This window comes from Sarcophilus harrisii, chromosome 3 (genome assembly GCF_902635505.1).
Source record: "Sarcophilus harrisii chromosome 3, mSarHar1.11, whole genome shotgun sequence".
Lineage (NCBI taxonomy): Eukaryota > Metazoa > Chordata > Mammalia > Dasyuromorphia > Dasyuridae > Sarcophilus > Sarcophilus harrisii.
The window spans coordinates 586,876,818-586,904,066 of NC_045428.1; the positions used below are offsets into that span (position 1 = coordinate 586,876,818).

Here is a 27,249-nt window from a genome sequence, read left to right on the forward strand (position 1 = left end):
CCGAGAGCGCCGGCCCAGGAGGGCTGGTCCTTGGCTCCGGGAGGCCGGCTCATAGGCTGGGGCTGCGCCTGCGCAGTGGCTCCGAGCCATAGCCGCTGTCCCCGCCTCTCGCGCAAGCGCGGCCTGCGGGCTTCCTGTGAGTACGGAAGCTTGTGCGGCTTGGCTCGTGGAGGGCCGAGGTGGGGAGAGGGGGAAATCGGGGGCCTTGGCCGCGGGAGCGGGGAGAGGAGGGCCGGCGGACTTCCCCACGGGGCCGGGGAGTCCCACTCCGCCTTGGCTCCATCTTGAGCGGCGCCGTGCTCAGGGCGGGGGCGGGGGGCGCCGAAGGGTTAGCGTCCCTCGGGCGGGCGCCACGAACTCCATCCTTACCTGCCCGTTGTCTGCGGGCGAGTGACGTCACCGCGGGCGAGCAGCGCTCTGCGGGCGAGTGACGTCACCGCGGGCGAGCGGTGCTCCGCAAGCCCAGGCGGCCTCCTGGACCAGCGGCTGGGCTTGGCCCTGGGATCTCCCAGCGGAACCTGCCTTGCCTTTGGATCCCGCTACCAGAGAGCTGGGGGACTCCATTCTGGGACCATAGATTGTAGGGCTAGAAGGGACCTTAAAAGCTCCTCACGTCTTTCTCTTCCTGCCCCACTTTACGAATGAGGAAACTGAGGCCCCGAGATGCCGTGAAATTTGCTTTAGGTCAATCAGCCAGTCGGGAACTAGACCCGTCTCCCGCTTCAGATTATGACTTGCCCAGAGTCACACAAGGACTAGGGAGAAGAGCCAAGATCTGAACCCAGATCCCTCGATGCGACGTTGCTTTCTGTAAGATTTGGCGAAGCTCTTTTGAGAAGCGGCTTCTGCTGCAGATCCTCCTAAGCCCCACTGCCTAGAAGGAGTCTGTATCTCAAGGGGTGGCTATTCTGTTTTTCTTAAGTTGTTTTTTGAGGCAGGGAAACACCCCTGACTATATCACTAGTCGCAGTTATTTCTTGTAGCACTAACAATTTTCAAAATGCTTCCTGGGCAACAGCCATGTAAAGAGGAAGTGTGATGATGTACTGGGTGAGGATTTGGAATTAGGCCCTCAAAGCCTTCAGACAAATGCTTTACTACCCCATTATCTTTGTGGCGGTGGCGATTTCTAAGGTTCCTTCCGCGTGTACGTCCTCTGAGGTAGCTGGGCTGTACCATTTTGGTGACCCCTATTTTAAAAATGAAAGAAATCAAGTGATTTAGGATCTAGAATCAGTCTCCACGGTTAAGATAGTGATAGTGGTATGCTTTACCCTCCGGAGACTTCAGAGTAAGGCAGACCCCCCCACTCAGTTTTGGGAGGGGATTTATCCCTGTCTCAGCCCCTACTTCATAGTCATTGTAGAAAGTTACATCTTTCTGTGTCGGTCGCTTTCCTTTTAGAAGTAATGACATCCAGACCTGTGTAACCTCAGAGGCCCGTGCTTTGGAGACGTTGCTCTGTGGGATCCCGGATCTAGTCTGATGAAGCACTGAGAAATTGACCATTCAAGATGCCAGAGATTAAAGTCACTCCCTTGGGTAAGTTAAAGAATTTAATAATTTGATTTAAAAGAAGAAAAGTTTTCCAGGTCAAATCAACAAATTTTTATAGTAATGAACTTGGAAGCTCGAATATTCTCTGCAAGAGAAAATACATCAGACTCAACTTAGCTCTTTGTTCTTTGCTCAGTTCATTTTGAACACTTTTATGTCTCCATTGGTGGTGGGGAACTGCGTGTGTTACTAGAGTCCCATTGATGCTTTCCTTTGCAGGGTAGTGTTATAGACAGAAGACTTTTTTCCGATTTGTTTTTCTTTGGTTTATGGCAAAAGGAATTCTTCCCTCAGGAGGGACACAGTTGGCATTGTGGGAAATTAGCTGCAAAATATGTAGGACACTGAGAGAGAATTCATTTTGAGGGCAAAACATTTTAGGGCAGATTATTCAGAGGAGAGAGCTAGAAGAATCAGAGAAGCCTTCCTGGAGGAGGTAATGGGATGTGAATTGGGGATTAAAGAGGGAGATTATGTCAGGTCAGAAGAATGGGGGGCCATGGGGGTTGGACTGGAGATCAGCGAATCCTGTGGTTGGGCTGGAGTAACGCTTGTGAAGGGCAGTGGATGCTTCCCTTATCTCAGAGCAGGGGCCAGCGACGCCTCCTGGGAGGAGGGAGAGCAGGGCTTAGACATTCAGGAACAGAACATCCTTGGGAGACATGGGAGTCGAAGTGATTTGGGGCCCCTAGCACGCCACCAGGGGGTGCTCACCACCGAGTTTGCAGGAAGGGACCAGGACGTCCAGTGTAACGGTGTGATTTCTCTGAGAGGCAGAAGTGTTCCCGGATTGATTCTTTGAGTTTTTTTGTACATCTTAAAACTTGACTGTTAAAGGGATTTGACTTCTTAGGCCCTCCAGACATTACGGTTATAATCTTCAGCTTTTGAACAGGAAAATGCTGGGTCTATGATTGGGACTTTTTCTCAGCTTCCATTGGTCGGTAGTGATGCCGTCTCCCTCCTTCCCCAAGGATCTGCTGAGCTCCAGCAGTGTGCAGAGGCCTGGGCTGGGTGCTGGGGAGATAGGGAGTTTGGGTGATACCCTTGTGGAACTCCTAGTCTGGTGGGAAAATGCCCCCAAACTCGTGGCTTTGTGGGGTCCCCTTTGGCTTTTGCAGTGTAGGTGACAGTGGTGGAAAAGGGCAAACTGAGCCCCAGTGTTAGAATGTCTGTCATCATTCACTTAGCTGGTGGCTAAGGGTTTATACATGAGACTTTGTCCCTTGACCAGTGAGGATGCAATCCTGGAAGAAAGGAGCCTGCTCCTCGTCAGGGAGACCAGAAGTAGATGTTGGGTGGTAGCTGGCAGAGGAAGGAGAAGCATCAGAGGAAACTAATCCCCTGGACCCTCGGCTCCTTGGATGTGTGCTGGCCAGTGCAGCGATAGCAGTTTGTACACCAGAGTCAGTGTAGAAGGGGAGCTTAGAAAGCCCCTCGAGTGAATCAGCGGGGGGTGAGAGGGGGTTGATGTTCAGGGGCTTGAAAGCAGAAGTGCAAACCATGATGTAGGATGAAAGATGAACGCCCACAGGCCAGTAGTTCATACAGAAGCCTCACACTAAAATGCCTTTTTTATTTTTTCCCTTTTCAAAAAATATTTTGAAGTTATTTCAGTGTTTACGTACCTTAGGCATGTGATGGTATAGTGGAGTTGACCTCAGATACTTAGTAGCTGGGTGACCTATGGCAAGTCATTTCACCTCAGAATGCCTCAGTTTCCTCAACTGTAAAATGGGGATGATAGCAGCACCTAACTGCCAGTGTTGTTGTGAGGATCAGATGAGATCTTTGTAAAGTGTTGAGAACAGTGCCTGGCACATAGAAAGCACCCCAGAAATGCTCATTCCATGACTCTTGTTTCGTCCTTCCCAAATGAGACTTCATCTATAACAAAGAGAACCAATCAGCACTAACCTGGGCCCATAGGTAAGTATTTACAAAATCCCATGTCCATTTCCACCTCCCCCCACGTGTCACCCAGAAGGAGAGATGTAGTTCATCATCTCTTCTCTGGACCCAAGACTGATCATTATAGTTGTAGCATTTGGGCTTATTTTATTGTTCTTTTTGTTTGCAAGGTTCCTAGACATTGTGGCTGTTTTCCTAGTTCGTCTTACTTTGCATCTGTTTATACAAATCTTTTCCTGCTTTTCGGATTTTCACATATTTGTCATGTGTATCTCATATCCCATATCACAGTTCAATCAGCCTCCATTTGCTGGCCACCAATTGGTTCCAGTTTTTTGCTGCCACAAAAAGTAGCGTTATGAATATTTTGGCAAATATGGCATATTCCTTTCCTTGACTTCTTAGACCCCTCCAGACATTTACTAATACAATCTTCAACCTTTGAATAGGAAGAAGCTGTGTCTATAGTCAGGACTTTTTCTCAGCTTCCATTGGTCAGGAGTTGATGCTGTCTCCTCCAATTTGTCCTCCAGTGGGATTTCATGAATGCTTTTTTTAAGGTGTAATGTGTGGTGAACACTAATAACACCATGGAAATGGCAGGAGATTGTATGAAGTACTTCCTAAAATAATGAGAAGCAAAAGAAGGAAAAAAAGTGTACAAAATGTATAACAAAAACCCAACCAAGCTAGATTAGCCCAGGGGCATTTAAGGATGAAAGTGGAAGGAAAATAAGATAAACCCATAATTAAAAAGCTCTGTAGAGATCAACATAGCAAACTTTTTTTTTTAATCAGTGACCATGGAGCCATTGCATTTGAACTCAAAATCAGTCTGTGGCACTAATTACATCAGGAAGTTGAAGGGCACTAGAAAAACAAAGAGGGACTAAACAGCATCCAAGGATGAAGTCTCTGCAGGAAATGACATGATTCTGAGGGGTATCTAAAAGGAGAGAGGATACCAAGTACCAGGAAAAAATAGGGAAGACAATTAAAAACGATCAATAATGAATGATTTACAAACCTACTTTCCCTTTCCTATAAAAATCTGAGAATATTCCATCCATACATCGAAGAAATCCATTTTTATATTAGCTTTTTATTTTCAAAATACATGCAAAGATAATTTTCAAGATTCACCCTTGCAAAATCTTGCGTCCCAAATTTTTCTCCCTCCCTTCCCCCACCTCCTCTCCTAGACAGCAGTAATCCAATGTAGGTTAAACATGTGCACTAATCATAGAAGACATCCTTGATGAAGACTTAAGAAGGGACCAGGCGGGTTTTTATAACTGGTATTCTATACCAGACCACATATCTAGAGTTATACAATTGCCTGAAAGGTACAGAGAATACAAAATCCCAGGAGACTTATTGTTTGTAGGTGATCTTGAAAAAACGCAATTTGATAGAAACAATCCGCTGCTTTAAATGCTCTCCTGTAATGAGCATAGACCCCGTGTATATGTCAGAATTGTGCAAGATTCATTGAAGGAACTAACAACAAAAATAATGTTGTTCTGGGACCCTCTGATGACCATTTCAGATGGAAGCCCTCACCTAGGACCTTGCTACTCTTCTAGGGAACATCCAGTGCAGAAAGAAGCCTAATGGAAGGCAGTCTTTCTCAGTGAGTCCCAGGTACTTGGAACCCACGAACCTTCGGCTGGTCATCCTGAGCCAGTCCAGTCTTGACAAGCTGGCGCCTGTTCTTACGCTGGTCACTCTGGAGCTGAATGACTTCTCCGTATTCTGGATGCTTAATAACAGCACCAGCGCAGGCAAATTTCTTCTTGAATGCCTTCACCGGATTCTTTTATTTAATCATCAGTGATCCCCTGGATGGTAGTGAGGGTCTCCCTGTCTTCGCTGCTAAATTCTTAGATGGATGGATATAATCCTTAGTTCCAGCAGGAAGCAGCTCCTCATCTTTACTTGCATCAGCAAAGGAATCAGAAGAATGGAGGTTCTGGATAGCAGACATGATACGATTCCTTTTCCTTAGAGGAAATGGCCTGCGGAAGGCAGTGGTGGAAGAAGGTGGGCAGGGGGCATAGTTGAGCTTCGGGAAGCGAGGAGTCTCCCGGGGAAGAGGCTCAGTGTCTGGAGGAAGTCTTCCCCCCCATCTCTTGTCCTCATCCCAGGGGGCTCCAGTATCCTTATTGGTAGTCCCTTTAATACCTATTTTGTCAGCATTTCAGTCTTCTCAGGCTCCTCTCTAGAACACCTAAGCTATACTTGGAGACTGTCACACCCTTGGCAAGCTTGTTTGATCGTAATTTTGATATCATATCATTTTTCTTTATGCCTTATGACCCTTACCCTTATTCTCAGACCCTCATTCCCTCTGCTTCCGCTATCATTCTGGCACCGACTACATTCTCCTCCTTTCCCTTACTCAGTGTCTGGGTATGCTGGCCTTTGACTTGTCATTTATCATTCCTTGCCAAAGACCAAACCTGAATTACTCCTACTACTCACCTCCTCTCATGCAGTGTTGTTCCTATCTACATATCGCATGTGAAAAACAGCATTAAATGAAGTCATCAGACTGCTGACTTAGCCACTAGAAAGTTATATAACTTTCTTTACATGTTTTATTTTTTCCCAAGTAAAAAGTATTTTAAATATGTCCCTCTTAGTCTACTCCCTCTGTTAAACATTTTTTTAAAATTCGCCCCAAATAAATCCCCCTCCAAAAATATAGTTGCGTAATCTGGCACAATAAATTTCTACATTAGCCACGTCTGAAAATATATGTCTCTTTGCATTTCAATTTGCATTTTTTTGTCAGAAAGTGACTAGTATATTTCATCTTCATTCTTTTGTATTAGTAGTACTTGTTATTGTTGGCCAAAATTCTAAATCTTGCAGTGTTTTTTATAAGTTATCATTGAATAGATTTCCTCGTAATTATTCTCACTTAGTTTTGTATTAGTTGATGAAGTTCTTCCCAGTTTCCTATGGAATTGTACTCATTTTTTAGGGAATGATAAAATCCCATTGCATTCATAAACCACAATTTGTTTAACCATCTCCCTTTTAAGGAGAACCTCCTTAATTTTGAGACTACTCTAAAAAGATCTTCTAAAAGTGTATTCCATGCATATCAGTCCTTTTCCTCTTTATCATTTTAGTGATCTTGCTGGATGAAAGAAGATGCACATTTTCATGACTTTCCAGAATAGCTGGCCTAATTGGCAACTCCACCAACAATGTACTAATATAACTATTGCCCTATAACTTTTGCCATTTTCCTTCCCTCATCTTGGCCAGTCTGAGGGGGATAAGGTGGAATTGTTATTATTTTCATTTCTCTAATAATTAATGAGTGACAAATATTTTTCACATGATTGTAAACAATTTGAATTGTGTCCTTTGCAACCTGCCTTTTTAATATCCTTGTGACTATTTTGGGGGAATTGTTTCTTTTTACAGGGTGTCTCAAAATGTTTAAAACTGTGCTAAGTCCTTTGGGACATGCTGCATGTTTTGGAAATGAGATCTTTATCAAGAGCCAGATGTTACAAAGAATTTCCCCCCTTAATTATCTTTTCCCTTCTGGTTTTCTACTATATTAGATTTGTTTATGCAAAAAAATTTAAATTTTATTTGGTCAAATCTGTTCTTTTTATCTTGTGTGATACTCTCTATTCTTGGTTTGGTCATGAACTCTTTCTACATCCATAAATTTGAAAAGCCATTTCTTGCTCTTCTGACTTGTCACTTTAAATATCTAAACAATTTATCCATTTGGAGTTTTTCTTGGTGTATGGTTTGACGCGTTGGTCTAACCGTAATTTCTGCCAGAAATGCTTGCCTATTTTCAGCAGTTTTTGTCAAGTAGTGGGTCCTTGCCGTCGTTCCTGGCCGGGTCTTTGGGTCTCTCAGACACTGAGCTGCTGACTTGGTTTGCTTGTGGGTGGTGTGTGCCCTGACTGCCCACACTCTTTGTGTTGACCTGGCTCTGTGACCCAGGCCTTCTGGGACTGGCATCCTCCCCTGGGGGCTCCTGCAGGAGGCTTTCCCACTGACTACTCCTGGCTGCTAAAGCCCACCCTCTTCGTGCCCCTTCATCTGCACCTGGTTGTGTGCACCTTGGTTTGAATCTCCGCTCCTTGTCGGAGCCTCAGCACTTAGCCTGATGCCCGGCACATGACTGATTCCATCAAGGTTTCGTAGCCTGTGGTCCTGGGAACTTGTTTGGGGAAAATGCCGCCTTTTTATCTTCACTCAATCTAGGTGAAAGTTAGTATTTTATTCAGGTCTTTAAAAACCTTATTCTGCAGAGGAGCCCACAGGCTTCCCTCAACTGGCTGAGGGCATCTGTGACCTGGCAAAGCTGAACCCCCCAGATGTTCTTGTTGGTGGGTGACGTTGTCTCGGCCGCCTCAGAGAGATTGGTGGTCACCCGGCATTCAGCCTCGCCCTCCCCACAGGAAGTAAACAAGCAAACAGAATTTGGGCACTACTGTTGGGATTCTGACTCGAGACACAGTTGGCCAGAAAACCCGCAGAACTGGCCTGTCATGCCGTAGATCTTGAACAAGACAAGGCTTTGGTTTGGTTTTCTAAATATTTTAAATTCAGAACCTTGCACACATCCAATAAAATGGGCATTGCAGACCAGAAAAAGAGGTTTGGGCCTGGGAGTCCCTTATCTGCACTTTACTTTCCTTTTCAATACCTGCAACTCAGCATGCGACCGTGGAAGCTTGTCCTGCTTGTTGGCGCTTCCTTCCTCTGTCCTTTTCCTTACTTTTAAAAAATGCTTGAGGAACTCTCTTTTCCCCACCTAAAAACTTGGGGGAAAAAAAGATCCTCACCAACCCTTGCCCCAAAACAAAATCTCTGTACAAATATGCATCCTCTGTGGTCTCATTCTGAAGTCCCGCTTCTTCTGCACTCGCAGCCAGTGCGCCTGTGCCCCAGCAAGCGTGGGTGGTGGTTCCACTGAACACTGGAACAGACGTTTGGGACAGACTGCATTGGAACAGGAGAAGAGTGGGCCGGGTGGCCTTTGGGAAATTGCAGGCTGCTTTTAATGGCCACCACCAACTTTCCGAAGCAAAGGCCTTTCTTTTTAATGTGAACAGTTGTCAGGAGAGGCTGTGTTTGTTAAAAGTGCTAGCCACGTGATGATGGAGATGTGAGATCGGCTCTGGCCTGGAGAAGCTTAAATGTCTGGGGGTGGTCGGTGCTCCCAGCTCCGGACATGTGCAAAATGAATGTGCAGGGGTCTGGAGGGAGGCCCCGGTAGCCAGGGGGTCTACGGTGGCACTTTAGCTGAGCCTTAATGGGAGCTAGTGGTTCCAAGGGACCAAGGTCAGGAGGGACAAGAGGTCAGGTACAGGGGCAAAGTGTGCAAAGGCACGGAGGGGGGAGACTGGATGTCGTTTATGGGAAACCTCGGATTGTTCAGTGGCTGGACATATTGTGCAGTCGTCTTGGAAGGAGGGGTAGAACTTGATTGTGGAGGGCTCTGCGTGCCACATGTAGGAGTATGTGCATTATATGCTAGAGGGAATGGGGAGCCACTGCAGGTTCTGGAGTAGGGGGGATAATGGTATGATGGTATGAATGCCTCTTAGTCAGGGGGGTTTTGTTTCTGACTGAGGGATAAATCCTGAAAGCAGGAGACAAGTTAGGAGGTTCTATCAGTGGTCCAGGAGAGAAGTGTTATGGGCCTGGACTTAGGGCCACTGTAGGATGAGTTGGGGGAGGAGCTGCGATGAGATCTTGGGTAACAGTATCAACAAGACGTGGCACCTGGGGTGGGGGGATGCACAGGTGTTGTATTTGAGATGCCAGGATGTAGAGAAGTCCTAGAGGGAGATGCAGGCCTAGAACTTGTTAGGAGGCAGTGTGGTGTAGGGGGAAGAGCTCTGACTCCAGAGGCAAGGAAGCTTGCTCCTCTGTGTTTGGGGACCAGTCATTTCACTTCCCTGGGCAGCCCCAGGTTCCTCATCTGTAAAAGGAGGGGTTGGGCTCAGCAGCTTTTGGGGTTCCTTCCAAGTCTGTTCCTAAAAGCTATGAGCAGGGGAAGACCTGGGTCTGTAGAGATAATGGTTGGACTCAGGGAGATGACTGAGCTAGATCATGTGCAGAAGGCCTAGGTAGAGGCTTGGCATTCACCCTTGCCCATGGACCTGGATACAGATGATAAATCTGGAGGGGAACTGAACAGGCCCAGTCAGGAGGAAGGAGAAAGGATCCAGGGAAGAGGGGAGAGCCTTTGGTACTAGGAGAAGGAGGAGGCCGTCGAACTGGCAGTGAAGAGGTCATTGGTGGCCTTGGAAGGACTGGTTTATTTGAGTGCTGGGATTGAAGCTAGATGGCAAGAGCTGAGAAGGAAGGCAAGGTGGAAAGTGGTGGCGGTCAGTGATCCCACCGGGCCTTTTCTAGGAGTGTGGCTCTGACAGGTGAAGTGGTACAGGGCCGAAGCTCAGAGAGGAATGATGGGGGAGGTGGCCATGGTTGAGGTCAGCAGGGAGAAAAACCAGGGTAGAAAGGAGAAGTTGAAAATGAGGGTGAGAAGGGTTACATGATCGACAAGATGGCAGACATAAGACGTTATTTTCTCTGACCCCCATGATCTTTCAGCATTCCCTGAAACAAAAATTAAGTGCCAAAGATAAAGCATCCTCAATTGTTTCCATGGTCTAGGATCCCCAGACCATGAATCAAATAAAAGGAGAGCTGCCTACTCTTGCCCTCCTCCCCCATCTCCCCCCCTCAAAAAAGAGCAACAACTGGTGTTCCCTGCCCCTGAGCTCAGGGAGTGGCACTAGGAGGTCCAAGGACAGCAGCCGGGCTGACATCAGAACCTGCTCCTGTATCCCAGCCTTCCCTCGTTCCAATGCCACAAAGACCCTGGCTCCAAGCTGGGGAAGTTTGCTCAGGCCTTGACAGTCAACTTGGCCAGAGATCTTTAGGAGCAAAAGCCTGCTGGGAGTGCAGCCTAGAAGCATCAGTGCTCAAAATCTCTGAACTGCCTGTGTTGGACCGTACATCTGGGAACAAAAAGAGTGGGACAGGATTGCCACGCACATGGAGGGCTTTGCAGGACTCCACCAGGCCTAAGGGAAAAAACATAGCTTCCAACTGGGGCTATTTCTGACCACTCAAAAGTTAGTGGGGCAGAGACCTAGACTAGCAAACTGTGAATTGCCCAGTCTGGAAGGATGCTGCTATGCTTTGAAATCCATCCCCCAGAGAAACCCAAATCAGAAGGGAAGGAGTAAAAAGTAAGTGATCAGAAAAGTAAATGGTGAGGGGGGAAGACTCAACACTAGAGATCTCAGGAAGAAGAAACTTCAAAGGCCTTGAATAAAAACAGATAAATCAGCAGCATCAACAGCAGCAACAGAAGGAAATACGGCATCAGATCTAGTATACAATTTTAGGGATTTCTGAATAAGTACTGCAAAATAAAGGAAAATGATTCAGCACTTGACCAGACAGTGGACCTTGTGGAAGTTGAGAACATGGAACTACAGCTCACAATTCCTGAATGGTTTAAAAGAGAAATGAGGATTATGAGAAGAGAATGTATTTTTCTCACAGCAGAAATAATGAGCAGAATAGGAAAAATTTGACTCTAATGGCAAGCCTTACCAAAGAATAAAGGACAGAACAGTAGATTGGGAATGCAAATATATAAAAATGAGGGAGATAAGAAGAGAAACAAAACTCCAAAACATTAAAGAAAATGTGCTTAAGGTGCAAGCAAAAATTTTAAAAAATACCTTTTTATTTTCAAAGTACATGCAAAGCTAGTTTTCAGGATTCACCCTTGCAAAACTCTGTATTCCAAATTTTTCTTCCTCCTTTCCCCCATCCCCTTCCCTAAACAAGTAATCCAGTATGTGTTAAACATATACAATTCTTCTATACATATTTACACATTTATCATGCTACACAAGAAAAATCAGATCAAAAAGGAAAAGAAATGACTCCCTCCTCCCCCAAAAGCAAGCAAACAACAATAAAAAAGGTGAAAAAATTTTGTTATGATCCACATTCAGTCCTTTCATCTTCTCTCTGGGTGCTGATGGCTTTCTCCATCCATGGAATTGGCCTGAATCACTTCATTGTTGCAAAGAGCCAAGTCCCTCACAGTTGATTGTCATATAAGTTTGTTGTTTCTGTGTAACAATGTTCTCTTGGTTCTACTCACTTCATGTAGCATCAGTTCATGCAAGTTTCTTCAGGCCTTTTTGAAATCAGCCTGCTTGTCATTTCTTATAGAACGATTATATTCTATTACATTCATATACCATAATTTATTCAGTTGTTCCCTAGCTGATGGACATCTACTCAGTTTCCAGTTCCTTGTCTCTACAAAAAGGGCTGCTATAAACAAAATGTACAGATCTTGAAGACAGGATGCATAGAGAACTAAGGATTATAGATCTCTCAGATGAATATGACAGGATCAAAATATCTTTACACCATAATGAAGGATATAAGAGAAATAAAAGAAAACCTTCAAAAATATAAACTACCCAAACTATCAGAAGACCAGATAGAGATTTTTAATAGTCCAATCTCAGAAAAGGAACTAAAACCTCCACACTCCTGTATCTGATAGATTCTCAGGAGAATTTTATCAAACTGAATTGAAAAAGAAAGAACCCTACTAGAATCTTTTTGAGACAAATATAAACCTAAACCAGGGAAACATAAAACACAGAAAGAAAACTATAGGCCAATATCCTTAAAAAACATTGAGTCAGAGATTTTAAGCAAAATCCTATCAAATACTCTACAACAATTATTCAAGATAACATTTATTATGATCCTTTTACAAGGATGCAATGATAGTTCAACATCTGGAAAACGATCAACTTAATTTCATTAAAAAACAAAATATCCCAAACCACATGTTCATTTCAATAGATTCAGGAAATGCTTTTGATAAACTACATACTTTATGTTTAAAAACTCCATAAATTGAGGGACTTTTAAAAAATATCATAAAAGGCATCTTATCTAAAACCAAGAACAAGCCTCATATGCAATGAGGATACACTAGAACCTTTTACAATAAATATGAGGGTGAAGTAAAGGTGCGCAGTCTCCCTCCTGTTATTTGAGGGTTCTGAAAATGCTAGCAATAGTAATAAGATAATATAACAAATAGTAATAGCAAAAGTAATAAGAGGAAGGGAAAAAAAAGGCAAAAAAAAAAAACAAATAGGCAAAACTATGCCTGCTGATTGGTAATGATAGAATGGTTTACTTGGAAAACCCCAGGGAATCAGTAACAATACTGAGACAGTAATATCAACAAAGTTGCAGGCTACAGAACAAATCTTAAAAAATCAGTATTTCTATATAATAACAAAACAAAAAGCAATAATAGAGATGGGAAACCCCATTCCATATTACTACTGGATGTATAAAATATCTGGGAATCAACTTCTCAAAGCACACAGAACACAGATTTAGTTACAAAATGCTTCTTAAAGAAATAAAGCCTAAGTAACTGGTGGACTATTCAGTGCTCATTGGCTAGGCTGTGCCAGTATAATTAAAATGGCAATAATACCAAAATTAATTTAAACTTTTTAATATTATACCAGTTAAATTAGCAAGGGAATACTTTATATAGCTTGATAAAATAATAAAATTCATTAAAACCCCCAAAAGATCTAGAATATCTAGACAACTGATGAAAAGAAGGAAGGCTAAAAGAGGAATAGCACCTCCAGATCTCAAACTGTATTAAAAAATAACAGGTATCAAAATCATCTGGTATTGGTTAAAGAACACAGAGATGGATCAATAAAACACACTAGACAAATGAAGATTGAGAAAAAGTAGAACTCAGCTACTCAGTGTTTGATAAAGTGAAAAACATAAGTTTCCACTAGGGAAGAACTCCCTATTTGATAAAAACTGTTAGAAAGCAGTCTGGGAGAAATTAGGCTTAGAACAATGCCTTACATTGTATATCTACAATTCTAAATGGAAACATACCTCTACATTAAAGATCACACTATAAAAATATTTTTTATATTTTTATAATAGATATAGTATATGTGATATGTATAATATATATATATATATATATATATATATATACACACATATAACATTTCATATAACTTACAACTAAGGGTAAGAGATAAATCCCGTTTTTAAATAGTATTTTATTTTTCCAAATACATACAAAGATAGTTTTCAACATTCACTTTCACAAAATATCTTGTGTTCCAAATTTTTCTGCCTTTTCTCCCCCTCCCCAAGACAGCAAGCAATTTGATATAGGTTAAACATGTGCAGTTCTTCTAAATGTATTTCCATATTCATCGGGCTATGCATACACACACACACACACACACACACACACACACACACACACACATCAAATCAAATGTGGAAAAAACATGAGAAAGGGGAAAAAAACCCAAGTAAACAACAACAAAAGGTAAAAATATTATGCTTTGCTTTATATTCAGTCTTCATAGTTCTCTTTTTGGATGGGAATGGCACTTTCCATCAAAAGTCTATTGGAATTTCCTTGAATCACCTCATTCTTGAAAAGAGCCAAGTCCATCAGAGTTGATCATCACAAAAGCTTGTTACTGTGTACAATGTTCTTTTAGTTCTGCTCACTTCACTAACATCAGTTCATGTAAGTCTCTCCAGACATTTCTGAAGTCAGCCTGCTTATCATTTTTTGTACAACAATAATATTCCATTATCTTCATATACCATAACTTATTCAGTCATTGCCCACTAGATGGACACAGTGTGTCCATCCACACATACGTGTGTGTAGATAAAGAGATAGATTAAAAGATTAATAGTCATTCTCCAGTAGATTAATGGTCGGAGGATTTGGGCAAATAATTGTAAAGTATTCACAACCATATGAAGAAAGTGTTTTAAATCACTAATAATAAGAGAAATGCAAATCAAAACAACCTTGTGGTTTAACTGCACTCCCTGGAAATTGGCCAAAAAAAAAATGACAATAGTTACTCATACATTGTAGGTTGAGTGATACAACCATTTTGGAAAACATTTGGAACTATGCAAATAAAGTGACTAAAATGTCCATTACACCCATTGTTAAGAATAAAGTCCCCATATATTCCAAAACATGTTTGAGACGGTTAAGAATTGTAAACAAAGTAGATGCTCATCAATTGGGTAATGACTAAATAAATTGTAGTATTTGAATGTAATGGAATATGACTGTAATGTTAAGAAGGGATGTGTGTGAGGATGAATACAGAGAAGTGTGGAAAGGTCTATGAACTAATTCAGAGCCAAGTTATACAGTAATAAAAACAATATAAATGAGAAGAACAATGATGCCAAAAAATCAAAAACGAAAGTACAAAAATATAAGGTTGAGTAGGACTTGAATCAAGAGTGATGAGAAGTCACCACTGACATTGCCCTTTCATGGAGGTGGGAGATCACACTTAGCATGTGTTTTTGGACTTTTTCTATTTATTGATCTGTTGTGCTTTTTTTTCCCTCTACAAAAATATTTGTCATATGGGATGGCTCTCAGGAAACAGAAGGAGGGTTATATGAAACACTGGTGACATAAGAAATAAAATTTAAAAAAAGATTTTTAAAAAGAAAGAAAATTGGGGAGAGAGATGGGATATTTAAAGGAGCAGCCTGCTAGAGGAGAGTTGGGAGATTTGAGTGCAGAGATAGAGGGGTTGGCTTTGGCAGTGACAAGGGACACTTTACTTTCTGAGATGGAGCAAAGGAAGAGACCATGTGGGGCTGGTGATGGATTAACTTGGGAAGGAACAGGCTTGGGACAGCTGGACTCAGACCTCTGCTGAGGGAGAGGGAGGAGGTAGGGGTAGCTTGAGAAGAAGATTGGGAATGGAGAGACTAGGTTTGGGAAAAGAGAAAGGAAATTTGTGATCAGGAGGGGAGGAGGGGTCTGGAAGGGGATATCTGGTGATGGGGTGGTGGGGCCCAGTGTCTAAAGAGAGGAAAAGCAGAGCCTGAGCGGGGCCTTGAGCCTGAGCAGGGCCATGACAATAATGGCCTGGGAAAGTGGGGAGGAGGGGAGGCGTTTGTGATCAGAGAGGGGATCAGCTTGTGGATTGTGCAGGTAGGATGCTCATAGGTGTTGGAGGGGATCCAGGCTGCAGCCATCCTGGATGGGCTGAAGTAGAGTAAAGGTGGGAGTCCCAGCAGGGAAGCAGATGCTGCTCGGCCACAGGGCTTGCTGTGGAAGAATGGAAGGGGTGGGTGCCCAAAGCTGGGCGTGAGTGTGGAGCATGACTAGGAGAGCTGGCAGGCCAGTGGGGAGAGGGAGCAAGGGGATGCCAGCTTCAACCCACACGATCCACGAGCACCCACCCGCCAGGAGACCTGGCAGAAAGCTCATTGGGGAGGATTTACAGGAGGACCGGGACAGATGAGTCCCATGGCGGGGGACGCGTGAATGGGCTCGCAGAGCTGGACATGTTTGAATGCTGGCATGTCTCAGTTAGGGGCCCTTAGTGAGCTGGGGCCCGGCTTCCCCACAACTTGAGGAGACCACCCCTCTCCCTACGGGGATGCGGGGGGGGACCCAGTGAAGCAGAGTGTGGCCTGACGTAATGTGGGGTGGGCAGGCCTCCCCTCGGGGTCCTAGGCTCTGGGCTTGAGTTCTCTGTGGCTTTGGGAAGTGTTATTCTGGGGTGCCCAGCAGACGCAGCTTTTACCTTTGGAAGCCCCGGGCCCTGAGAAGCATTGGGATCCCTCTTGGATGGAGCAGTAACCTGATGGGTCGGGCCTTCCCTCCACCTAGATCAGGGCCCCTCTGTGCTCGGGCCCTGAGAACCGAGAACAGCTTTGATGAGCTTTCTCCTCTGCCAGTCACTGCTGTTAAAGGGCTTTTGGCAGCCTAGAGGTACAGAGCTTTCCACTCACTGCCCTTTGGGCAGCTTGTGACCGATCCTGCCAGTGTGCTCGGGAATGTGTGCACACGCATGCACGCGCACACACACACACACACACACACACACCCCTAGAATCTTTGAAAAAAAAAAAGGGCAATTGAATTTTTTTAAAAAATTAATATTTTTATACATTTTCTTCCCCTTCAGATTTACCTAGGGAGCCCTCTTTAAGCAAAGTATGTGTGTGTGTATGTGTGTAAGACACACACACAGACACACACACACACATACTCAGAAACCAGTTCAGCAAAACCATAAAGCCATTGCATTTTAAAAGTGAGCAAGTGCTCTGTACCCGGAGGAACTGGAGCAAAGGCTGATATGGGAGGGTAGAATGAGCATCTCTTCCCAGAAGAAGTGAATTTTGTAAGCGTAGAGAGACCTGGAATGGGACACATCGAGAGGGAGGAGAGAGGGGGAGGGAGGCTGAGGGAGGGGGGATCCATGGATGGTTTGGGTGAGGAGAGCGCTTAGCAACCACATAGATTTGGATCATGGCTTTGCTCTGGTTGCAGGGGCTGGTCAGGACGTGGGCCGCAGCTGCATCCTTGTCTCCATCGCAGGCAAGAACGTCATGTTGGACTGTGGGATGCACATGGGCTACAATGATGATGTAAGTTCCCCAGAAGCCCTGGAGCGTGGGCCTGGGCGTTATTGGGAAGGGGGGATGCTTGAAATGGGTGCAGAGAAATCCCCAAGTCTGAGGAGTAAGTAAAGCTGCTCCCCCATCATCTTCTTCCTCACAGAGAGGTGAGCCCTCTCTGTGGGCTTGGGTAACCAGAGTGAACCTTGCTCTGCCTTTTAATAGCTGTTAGGACGGAGGCCCCTGACCTCATCAGAGCCACAGGCTTCCCCGTCTAAGTCAGGTCCCGGGGCCTGGGCCAGGGCCGTGTGTGGAGCTTCCTTGCAGTCCCACCATTGTTTTTCCTCCCGGGAAGCCTGGCCTGGCACAGGGGAAGGCTGGGCTCTCGCGACAGGTCAGGCCAGGCAGCTGCATGGGAGGCACTCTGAGCACATTTGCTCGGGAGCTGCTTAGAGGGTCTAAATGCCAGGGAGTCTGGGGTCTGGTTCTGTGTGGGCTCCCAGCGGGGGCTCCTTCCCAGCCCTGGGCTTAATGCCCTCGCCAATTTTAGTTGAGTCGGGGCTCTTCCCGCCCAGCGCCCCGCACTTGGGACTTTTCCTGTTGGTAGAAGCCGCCCCGCTGCATTAAACAAGGAATGTTCTGGGGGTTTGAACCTGCCTTTTTTTTTTTTTTTTTTTTTTTTTTTTTTTTTTTTAAATAACCGCAAACCTTCAGGCATAATGACTGGTTTGCAAGGTCAGCCCAGAGCCCAAAGTTGGCAGCATTTCCACCCTTCACTTCTGAGCACTTCACGGCTTTGAAAAATAAATGAGGGAAACTTAAGAGTGCTCCATGGGCCAGCTCCGCTGTCTGACTCCGCGGCTCGAGCCTGGTCTGGCTCTCCCTCCTGGGCACCGTGGCCCTCCTGAATAATGGCCTCTCTCGGTCTCGCTTTTCCTTAGAGACGCTTTCCAGACTTTTCTTACATTACCCAGAATGGAAGGCTGACTGACTTCCTGGACTGCGTCATTATCAGGTAGGAGCCTCAGTGGATCATGCGAAGGGAGAGAATGTACTGGGGTGGGAGAGCCCGGCCCTGGGACACGGTCTCCCTGGGACCTGAGATCCTCGGCTTGTCCTGTCTGTCTGGGCTCTGACCACGTGCATTGGACAGTCGGGCCCCGCTCCCTGTCACCTGGGCTGGGTGGCCAACGCGGGCACGCCGACCTGGGGGGCGAGCACACGCCTGCTTTACAGCTGGGGAAAGGAGTCTGGGGCAGGGGCTCCGGCCGTAGCTTTGGGCCCGCACCTCACAGCCAGTCTGTGCCAGAGGTTGGACTTCCCTCATTCTGAGGCTCTTTCTGCCTCTAGTGTGTAAATCTTCCAGGCAGTAGGGGTGGATTCCAGATCTCTGCCTGGGCAAGGCAGGTGACTTGTCCCTGCCTCAGTTTCCTCCTCTGTAAAAGAGGTCAGGGGAGTGGCTCAAGGTCCCTTCCTTCTCCAGATTGGAGTCTTCACTTGACACAAAAATGTGAGTTGTCATTAGCCAGGGGAGGAACTGCGTGATGGCCAGAGCACTCCTCAAACTTCTCACAGCACTGTGAGGGGGCCATTCTCATGGTTGCGGGGTGTTGTCCTCTTGGGATGATAGAAGGTGCTGCCCTCACCTAGCCTACATGGGGGGAGAATTAGGGGCTCCCAAAGTCCTCGAAGGGCCCTGCGGCTGTTGGAGGAAGCGGAGCTTGGGAGGAGAGAGCTGAGCCTGGGGAAGGGGCGGGCCTGGCCTCTGGGTCCCCCAGCCGGCGCCTCGGCACCCCCACTCCGGCCACCGTCCTCTCTATTAGAGAGTTCTTTCTTGATAAATCACGTTCTAATGCAGCAGATAAACAAGTCCTCAAACCAACCACAGTGTGTACTTCCCAAAGGCTTAAACCAAACAGCACTAAAGGGTTTACAGGCTACGCAGTGAATGCCCCTTGTGATTTACCGCTTGTCAGGGGGCAGAGGTCCAGACATTTTAAGAAGGTAGTCCCGGGTCGTCCCTTGTCTCCAGCCCAGGGTGATCCCGGGCTCTGGTGTTCATTTGCATAATGAAAGTAGGTGGGTTTCTGACCTCCTCTTGGCAGCTCTTTGTGCAGATCTCACTCTCCTGGGTTCTCACTCTCCGTGCTCTTCATCCTTGACCCTCCAGCCACTTCCACTTGGACCACTGCGGGGCCTTGCCGTACTTCAGTGAGATGGTGGGCTACGACGGCCCCATCTACATGACCCACCCCACCAAGGCCATCTGCCCCATTCTGCTGGAGGACTACCGGAAGATCACTGTGGACAAGAAGGGGGAGACCAACTTCTTCACTTCCCAGATGATCAAGGACTGCATGAAAAAAGTCGTGGCTGTCCACCTGCACCAGACTGTCCAGGTCAGGGGGAAGGCCGGGAAGAACAAGGACTAGGTTGGGTGGGCCGGGCTGACTGGGCCGGGCTCCAGAATGCAGGCCACTGCAGCTGCCTTGGCTTAGGTGCTCCAGAGCTAGAAGAAAGAGCAGCTCTCTGAGAGCCGCTGAGGGAGAGCCGGCCGCAGCCATGGGCTACAAGAGCACCCACAAAAGCCAGCTCTTACCGCCCTGTCTTGCCTCAGGTCACAGAATGTGGCAGTGCTTGTGTGGAAGCTGAATCATGTTTTAATGAGGTCTTAGTTCCCCAGAATGACGGTAGCACAGGAGGACTGACCTCAGTGGTCAAGTGTCTACCCCATCCTTTCTCCTCTCAGACCAAACCAAATGTGTGCACTTTAGAGTGTCCCACCCAGGGCAGCCCTTTGCTTTCACTGGCAGGAGGCTAACGTCTCCCATCGCTAGGAAGTTTTTACCATTTCAATCCTAAATCTATCTCCTTACCATCTACTGCCGGTTGTTTTTGGTTCTGGCCCCTGGGGTGCAGTGCTCCAAGGCGGCCCCCATGGCCTCCCGGAGGCTTCTTTCCTGTTGTAAAATGTCTCCTTGGGCTTCACAAATAACTCCCTTTAACTTTTCTCTTTTTTCCTCTTTTTAAATTGCTTTTTTTTTCTGATTATACACGTACCAAATTCTTAATTTTTTAAAATACACATTTCTTTATAAATCACCTTGAGAACTTTTCTCTTGTAAACGATGTCTGTACCAGTGTTAAAGAACCTCCTCCTGCCCAATGCTGTACAGGGCAACTGTCCTTATTCCCAAAGAGCTTCCAGTTTGAGGAGATAATGTCGCCCACGGAGGATATAGCATTATGGAACCTTAAATCTTGGGCACAGATGCCCAGGAGGAGGAGGGGACTGGCCACCAGGACTGGGGAAGGAAGGAGTGGGGAGAAGGTTGAGGGAAATATCCTGGCAGCACCTGTGGGTGCTGGAGGCTGGCTCAGGGGCTCGGTGGTCTTTGGTCTGAGGCTGTTGAGGTTACCATGAGACATGGGGGGGGGGCGGATAGAGCAGGAACCACTTTTTCTTTTCCCTGTAAAACCTTGGCTGCAGTTCTGAGGAGATGCTGGCTAGAGGATGAAGGCATTTCTGTGGCAGGTTGCTTTCTGGCAGGCTCGAATCGCCAGCTGTGGCAGGGAGTGAAGCTTGGGTTCGGGCCCGCCTGGCGTCTGTGCCAGCTACCTGTGCTGCCCACCCCTGCCTCCCTTCTGTCACAGCCTGCGGGATGAAAGCCGGCCTCTTCCCTCCGTAGGTGGATGACGAGTTGGAAATCAAGGCCTACTACGCGGGGCACGTGCTGGGGGCTGCCATGTTCCAGATCAAAGTTGGCTCTGAATCTGCCGTTTACACGGTAAGGCTCCCGGGGCACGGGGGAGGCGCTTTGGGGAAGTGGAAAGAGGGTGGGCAGAGGTGCTCTTTAAATGGAAGGCTGATGGCTGCTTTCCTCTGGCTCTCCTTGGCTAGGGCGATTACAACATGACTCCGGACCGGCACTTGGGGTGAGTGGGACGGTGAGCTTCTGCTCGAGTGGGGGGTTTGTCTTGGTGCTTTTCCCACGGGGGATTCGCAGCCAGGATGCCAGTTAACCTGTGAGGGTGTGGGTGGCTGCTTGACGTTCCTGCATCCATGTCTGCTTAGAACAGCCTGCATCGGGGGCGCATCTGAGAGCTTCTCTTACTTGGAAGTCTGTGCCAGTCCAGATCAATACCTCCCCTCTCCCCACGCCTGCGGCCCGCTGAGAGTGGCCGCCCTCAGTTAGCTGCCTCAGGAGAGCCGGGCGAACTTTGCTGTGGAGATGAGCAGATGGGTACCCTCCCTCTGTCTTTGGGGCTATTTAATTTTGGCTTCTCCCAGGAGGCTTCATTTGCTTAGCCTGTCTCCTTGGAGAACAAACAGGTTAAAAGGTTGAGAGGGACTTGGATGGTCTTAGCTCCAGGGGACCTTCACGGCCATCGAATCCCACCTCATTTTTCAGAGGAGGAAGCTGAGAGGGACAGTGAAGTCTGGGTTACAAACAGGAAGTTCGGAAGTGGGATTTGACCCCCAAGTCTTCCTGACTCTAGGTCCAGGGCTCTCTCACTATGTCTCATCAGAAGGTGTTCAGGAGGGCCAGGCACGTGACTTTCTTGCATCACTGCCCTTGTTGGAAGGGGATCAGCGTTGCCAGAGAGTCTGGCAGATGGGTCTTCCTTGCCCGGGAGCTTGGGAGGGAGGCCTCCTGGTGACTGTTGAGAAGGGCCGGGGCAGACCTTGGGGCAGACCAGGGCAGCTACGGGGCTCCGGCCCTGGCACTGAGCTTCATGGTGGGTGTCCTGCCTTGCCTCGCAGGGCTGCCTGGATTGATAAGTGCCGGCCCAATCTGCTCATCACCGAGTCCACTTACGCCACAACCATCCGAGACTCCAAGCGCTGCCGGGAGAGGGACTTCCTGAAGAAAGTCCACGAGACGGTGGAGAGGGGAGGAAAGGTGAGCGAGTAGGATGAGGACGGAAGCCCTGGGGCTTCCCGCCTGGGGCCTGGGAAGCTGGCAGCATGAGCATCTATTAAGTGCTTGCTGTGTACAGGCACTGTGCACTTGGTGCACACCTGGCACACCAGGAAGACTCCCAGCCCTCAGGGACTTTCTGTCTTAATTGGGACAAGAGAGCACAAGAAAGGGAGAGGAGGGCAGAAAGGGCGCACAGACTTGTGGGGAGGATCTTCTGGATCACTTGGCAAGGATTTAGAGCTGTGGGTTCTCTGGTTCACTGAAGCATATGGAGCAGCGTGTGGATGGTGCTTGGGGGCTCCTTGGGCATCCAGCCCGAGATGGGGTGGGATGGTACAGTGAGGTGGCCAGGAGGCCTGCTCAGATTCTGCCCATTTGTCTCCCCTCTCTGGCCAGTCCATGTTCCCCTCTCTGTCGGGGTGATTTTCCTAAGGTTGGGTCCAACCTCTCATTCCTCTGTTTAGTGCCCTCCAGGGGCCCCCTGTTCCATTCAGGAGCAATGCCAAGCCCATTGTTCGGCATTCAAGGCTCTTTCCAGTTTGACCCTTTTCTGCTCAGAATGATCCTTTGATCCAGGCTTACATTCTGCTCCTCTGCCCAGACTTTATGACGCGGTTGCTTGCCCACATTTGCTCTTCCTCTCACCATCCACATCTCCGCTCGCCCTCTGTCCCTGGAGCGCCCTCCCTCCCGTCGGCCCTCCGAACCGTGGCTTGTTAGCCCGACCCAGTGGCCACGGTTCTCCGCGTGTTCCGATTTCTCCGTGTTGCCTTGGCTGTAAGCCCGGCCAGGGCAGGAACCATGTCCCCTTTTCTCCGGGCTCCTGGTACAGCTCAGGCTCTGTTCTCTTTGCATGCACGGATGGTGTTGCAGCTTGTCCTTCAGAGGCCAGGGCAGCGAACCCGTGCCCCGAGACCCAGCTCTCGCTGATGCTCCTGTCGGCAGCAGCTGAGGATTGGGAGCTGGAGGGGCCCTGGAGGCTCAGGGCAGTCCCCGCAGTGTAGAGAGAGGGAAACTGAGGCCCAAGGCCAGGACTGCAGCTGAGCCTGCGCTTCCCTGCTGCACACTCTTCCGCTGTGGCTGAGTTAGGAAAGGCAGCCGGGGAGGAGCTCAGAGAGGGCTCAGCATTGTGGGGAATTATGGCTCCTTAGCACTGGGCCCATGGGAGACCCGGTCCAGGAGGCGGCGGCCCCAGAGCCCAGGGCTCCCAACGAGTACCTGCAGAGAGCGGAGAGAGGGCGGCCCCAGCTGCTGTTTCTCTCCTTCCTGAGGCACTTAGAGCAGGAGCTGGGTGGGAAGGAGGGGAGGGATGCCCCAGGACCCAGGAAAGGCAAGGGCTGAGGCTGCTCTGCTGAAACTTCTGGGCCCTGGCCTCCTCTGCAGGTTCTCATCCCAGTGTTTGCGCTAGGCCGGGCTCAGGAGCTCTGCATCCTGCTGGAGACGTTCTGGTGAGTCTGGGGGCTCCTGTCCTTGGGCGTGGGGAAGAGAGATCCCGGAGGGCGGGTGCCCTGGCAGGGACCTCAGGACGGGCCCAGGAAAGTGCCCAGGACGCCCCAGGACCGGCCCGTGGGCACAGGAGCACCTGCCTCTGATTCCCTTGGCTGTTACTGAGGGTGGATGGAACAGTGGGGAGCAGAAGGATCCCCCTCTGAGCCTGCTGGCTGGGGAGGAGCTAGGGACCCCCCTTGTTGTTGGCCCCCTCCCCTGCACACGTGATCCCCCCGGGACCTGCAAGAGGCTGATGGAGAGGGAGAGTAGGGGGCAGGCCCTAACCACCTCCCTTCCCCTCCCAAAGGGAAAGAATGAACCTGAAGGCCCCAATCTACTTCTCCACGGGCTTGACGGAGAAGGCCAATCACTACTACAAGCTCTTCATCACCTGGACCAATCAGAAGATCCGGAAGACGTTTGTGCAGAGAAACATGTTTGAATTCAAGCACATCAAGGCTTTTGACCGAGCTTTTGCCGACAACCCCGGGCCGATGGTAGGGGAGGGCGGGCCTTGGCTGGATCTTGTCCAGGCCTGGGCAGGGGAGGAGGAGGGGGCTGGTCGAGCCTGGGCCTTAAGTACTCCCAGAGGAGGGGCCGGTCAGAAGGAAGATGGGAACATCCAGGCCTGTGCCCCTTTCTGGATGTTGGGGTTTGGGGCCTTGTTCGGCAGGGGGTGCCTTTGGGGAGATGAGGGCGCCGGGTCCTGGTCCGCCTTCTGTGCCCGCTCCGTGGCAGCGGTGGCTAATGGCGGGTCCTTGGCGTTGCCACCATGGTCCCGTCTCCTTTCTCCACCCAGGTTGTCTTTGCCACCCCGGGCATGCTGCATGCTGGGCAGTCCCTGCAGATCTTCAGGAAATGGGCCGGGAATGAGAAGAACATGGTAGGGGGGCGGCCCTGGCCGGGAGCCCTGAGCGGGAACCATCTTCCCTTGCTGGCCCCGGTTATTTAAGGAGGATGAAAGGGTGGGGCAGGAGCAGCTGTCCTCCCCCAGTGGGGAGGAGGAGGAGCCTTTAGTGGGAGGTGGGGGCTGAGGAAGGCACCTTCCTCCGGGGATCAGGCTTTAGTGCTCCATCCTGGCACCACATGGTCTACCTGCCCCCCAATCAGCTTTCTTCCAGGGAGGAGGGGGAGGGGACAATCCCCAGCCACTTCCCATGGAGTCTCCCTGGCTCCTGCTTGGGGGGGGGGGTGCCCTGCATTGGCCCTTCCTGCCTGCCCTTCATGGGGCTGTGGGCCCACATCTACTTTCTGCCCGCAGGTCATCATGCCGGGCTACTGTGTGCAGGGGACCGTGGGCCACAAGATCCTGAGCGGGCAGCGGAAGCTGGAGATGGAGGGGAGGCAGATCGTAAGTCCCTGGCGCGTGGGGAGGGGGCTCTCCCGCAGGCCATCCTCACTCCCCACCCCCTAGACTGGTCAGGTGCCCTCAGATAGGGTCTCTCTCCCCCTCCCCAGCCCAGGCCTGAAACCCTCCCACTGGGCAGGGAAGTGACTTGACCTTGGTTTTCTTCCTTCATTCACTTGTCAAAAGAAGGGGCAGAGGCCAGACTCTGAGTCCCGGCCAAGCCCCATCTTGCAGAAGAAGGAGCGGAAGTTCAGAGTCAGATTATCTGTCCAGGGTCACCCAGGAAGGGGCAGGTTCCGAGCCCAGGTCTTTGGTTTGTGCTGGTAAAAAGCCGGCCTTGTGGGAGGGTCAGAGGCCGAGAGCCCGAGGGCCTGGAAGGACGGGGGACAGCCTTGAGGTCCTTATATCCTGGTTTGGCCCTCGGCGGTTCTGTGGTGGCTGCTTGTGATCCCCATGTCACAGATGAGGAAACTGAGGTGAAGGGGAGGGACTTGCCCAGTGTCACATAACTGCTGTCAGAGGCAGGGTCTGAACCCAGCCAGGCCTGGCTGACATGGCCAGTGCTTGGGCACCGCGCTGCTGCCCGGGGCGGGTGGGGGGGAGTGGAGGAGGGGGGGTAGGGAGAGAATGGCAGCCAGGATGGGTGGTGACTGATGTCTCTGCCCTTCTCTGTCTTTGTGCCCACCTCCCTCCCTCTGTCCGATCTCCCCCCCCCCCCCACCAGCTCGAGGTGAAGATGCAGGTGGAGTACATGTCCTTCAGCGCCCACGCCGACGCCAAGGGCATCATGCAGCTGGTCCGCCAGGCGGAGCCCGACAACGTGCTGCTGGTCCACGGGGAGGCCAAGAAGATGGAGTTCCTGAAGCAGAAGATCGAGCAGGAATTCCGTGTGTGGGCCAGGCCGGGGGTCAGGGGAGCCCCCTGGGGATGGGGAGCACTCAGCCTGGGGCAGAGGGATGATGCAGGGGAGGGGGGCAGAGACTCAGGGCTGCAGCGGTCTCTGCTCAGTTTGGTTACTGACGCATCTCCCCTGCAGCGGAGAAGGGGCCGCTGGGTGGGGCTTGTTGGGTTTGAGGGGAGCCTTGGCCCCGGGGCCCGAGGAGTGGGCAGAGCTCTGAGCGTGTGGGCTGGGGGAGGCCGGGAAGTCTGGGCCCCCTGTGGGGGGGCCGCTGCTCCAGCCCAAGCTTAACGGCCACATGGTGCCTTTGTCAGATGTGAACTGCTACATGCCGGCCAACGGAGAGACGGTCACCCTGCTCACCCACCCCAACATCCCCGTGGGCATCTCGCTGGGCCTGCTGAAGAGGGAGATGGCGCTGGGTACTGTCCCGGGAGGGGCTGGGGGGCAGGAACTGGGCTGCCTGAATGGGGGGGAGGGGAAGCACGGCTTCTGGTGGGTGAGGGTCTCCTCCTTCTCCCCCCACAGGCCTCCTTCCCGATGCCAAGAGGCCCAAGCTGATGCACGGCACGCTGATCATGAAGGACAATGTGAGTGGCCTTTGAGCTGGCCTGGGCCCTTAGCCGGCTGGCAGGGGACTCGGGGAGCTTCCGGGGTGGGGTGGGGGGCGCCTCCTGGTCACCTGGGGAGGGGCTGGGCAAGGCCCTGGGAAGCCCCCCCAAGTCCTGACTCTTCATCCCCTCCCCCCAGAATTTCCGGCTGGTGTCCTCAGAGCAGGCCCTCAAGGAGCTGGGCCTGGCGGAGCACCAGCTCCGCTTCACCTGCCGCGTGCACATCCACGACACGCGCAAGGAGCAGGAGACGGTCCTGCGCGTGTACAGCCACCTGAAGAGGTAAGGGGGCCCCCTCCCCTGGGGTGCCCTGGGCCACTCCCCCCCCCTCGGGGCTCAGTATCCCCAGCCTCACAGCCGGCCCCCTCCTCTCCCCCCTCAGCGTTCTGAAGGCGCACTCAGTCCAGCACCTGCCCGACGGCTCGGTCATGGTGGAGTCCATCCTCATCCAGGCCACGGCCCACTCGGAGGACCCGGGCACCAAAGTCCTGCTGGTCTCCTGGACCTACCAGGTGAGAGCCCGTTGGGCAGCCGGGGCTGGGGATGTGGAGGGCCGGCCCAGGGGAAGCCCTGACCCTCCTCCTCCATCTTGGCCCGCAGGATGAAGAACTGGGCAGCTACCTCACGTCACTGCTGAAGAAGGGGCTCCCGCAGGCCCCCAGCTGAGGCCCTCCCTCCCGCACGGGGGTCTTGGTCTGGCTGCTCCAGGGAGGGTCCCGTGCCTGCTGCAGTCCCCGGGCCTCTGCCTGGAGCAGGGGATGAGGCTCCGGCCCCATGGCCTTCTGGGCAGGCTCTGGGTCTCAGCGGCTCCGGCTCTGGGGGGGGACAGACTGTTTTGTAGCTGGGGCCAGCTCCCCTCCCTCCCAAGTGCCTGGAACGGGGCTGGGCTGCCGCCCGCCTCTAAGGACAAGAATTAAACAAAAAGTCTCCCAAGAGCTTCCTTGCCTTTTATTCACCTGGAGCAGCAGCCCCTTTGGCACAGGCCTCGGCCCT

At 50.0% G+C, this 27,249-nt stretch overlaps 1 protein-coding gene and 1 pseudogene across 5 annotated transcripts; one reads left to right on the forward strand and one right to left on the reverse strand.

Annotated features, from left to right (window-relative positions):
* The first annotated feature begins 64 nt into the window (after nt 1–64).
* Nucleotides 65–27,191, forward strand: INTS11 (integrator complex subunit 11). 5 transcript variants are annotated; one of them, XM_031963060.1, is made up of 18 exons: nt 65–136; nt 1,405–1,542; nt 16,919–17,016; nt 17,928–18,001; nt 19,157–19,385; nt 20,676–20,774; nt 20,888–20,922; nt 21,752–21,890; nt 23,295–23,359; nt 23,707–23,896; nt 24,199–24,282; nt 24,661–24,750; nt 25,472–25,634; nt 25,960–26,067; nt 26,174–26,235; nt 26,396–26,538; nt 26,639–26,768; nt 26,857–27,191. In XM_031963060.1, exons 2-18 carry the CDS (start codon nt 1,515–1,517, stop codon nt 26,920–26,922), a joined length of 1,803 nt encoding a protein of 600 aa, XP_031818920.1. In that variant the 5' UTR covers nt 65–136; nt 1,405–1,514; the 3' UTR covers nt 26,923–27,191. The 5 variants fall into 5 exon arrangements, with proteins under 5 accessions (XP_031818920.1, XP_031818917.1, XP_031818922.1 ...); XM_031963057.1 differs by having other exon boundaries at nt 85–179; XM_031963062.1 differs by having other exon boundaries at nt 88–136; nt 1,408–1,542.
* LOC111719644 lies at nt 4,985–5,668 on the reverse strand (annotated as a pseudogene).
* Nucleotides 27,192–27,249: the final 58 nt, after the last annotated feature.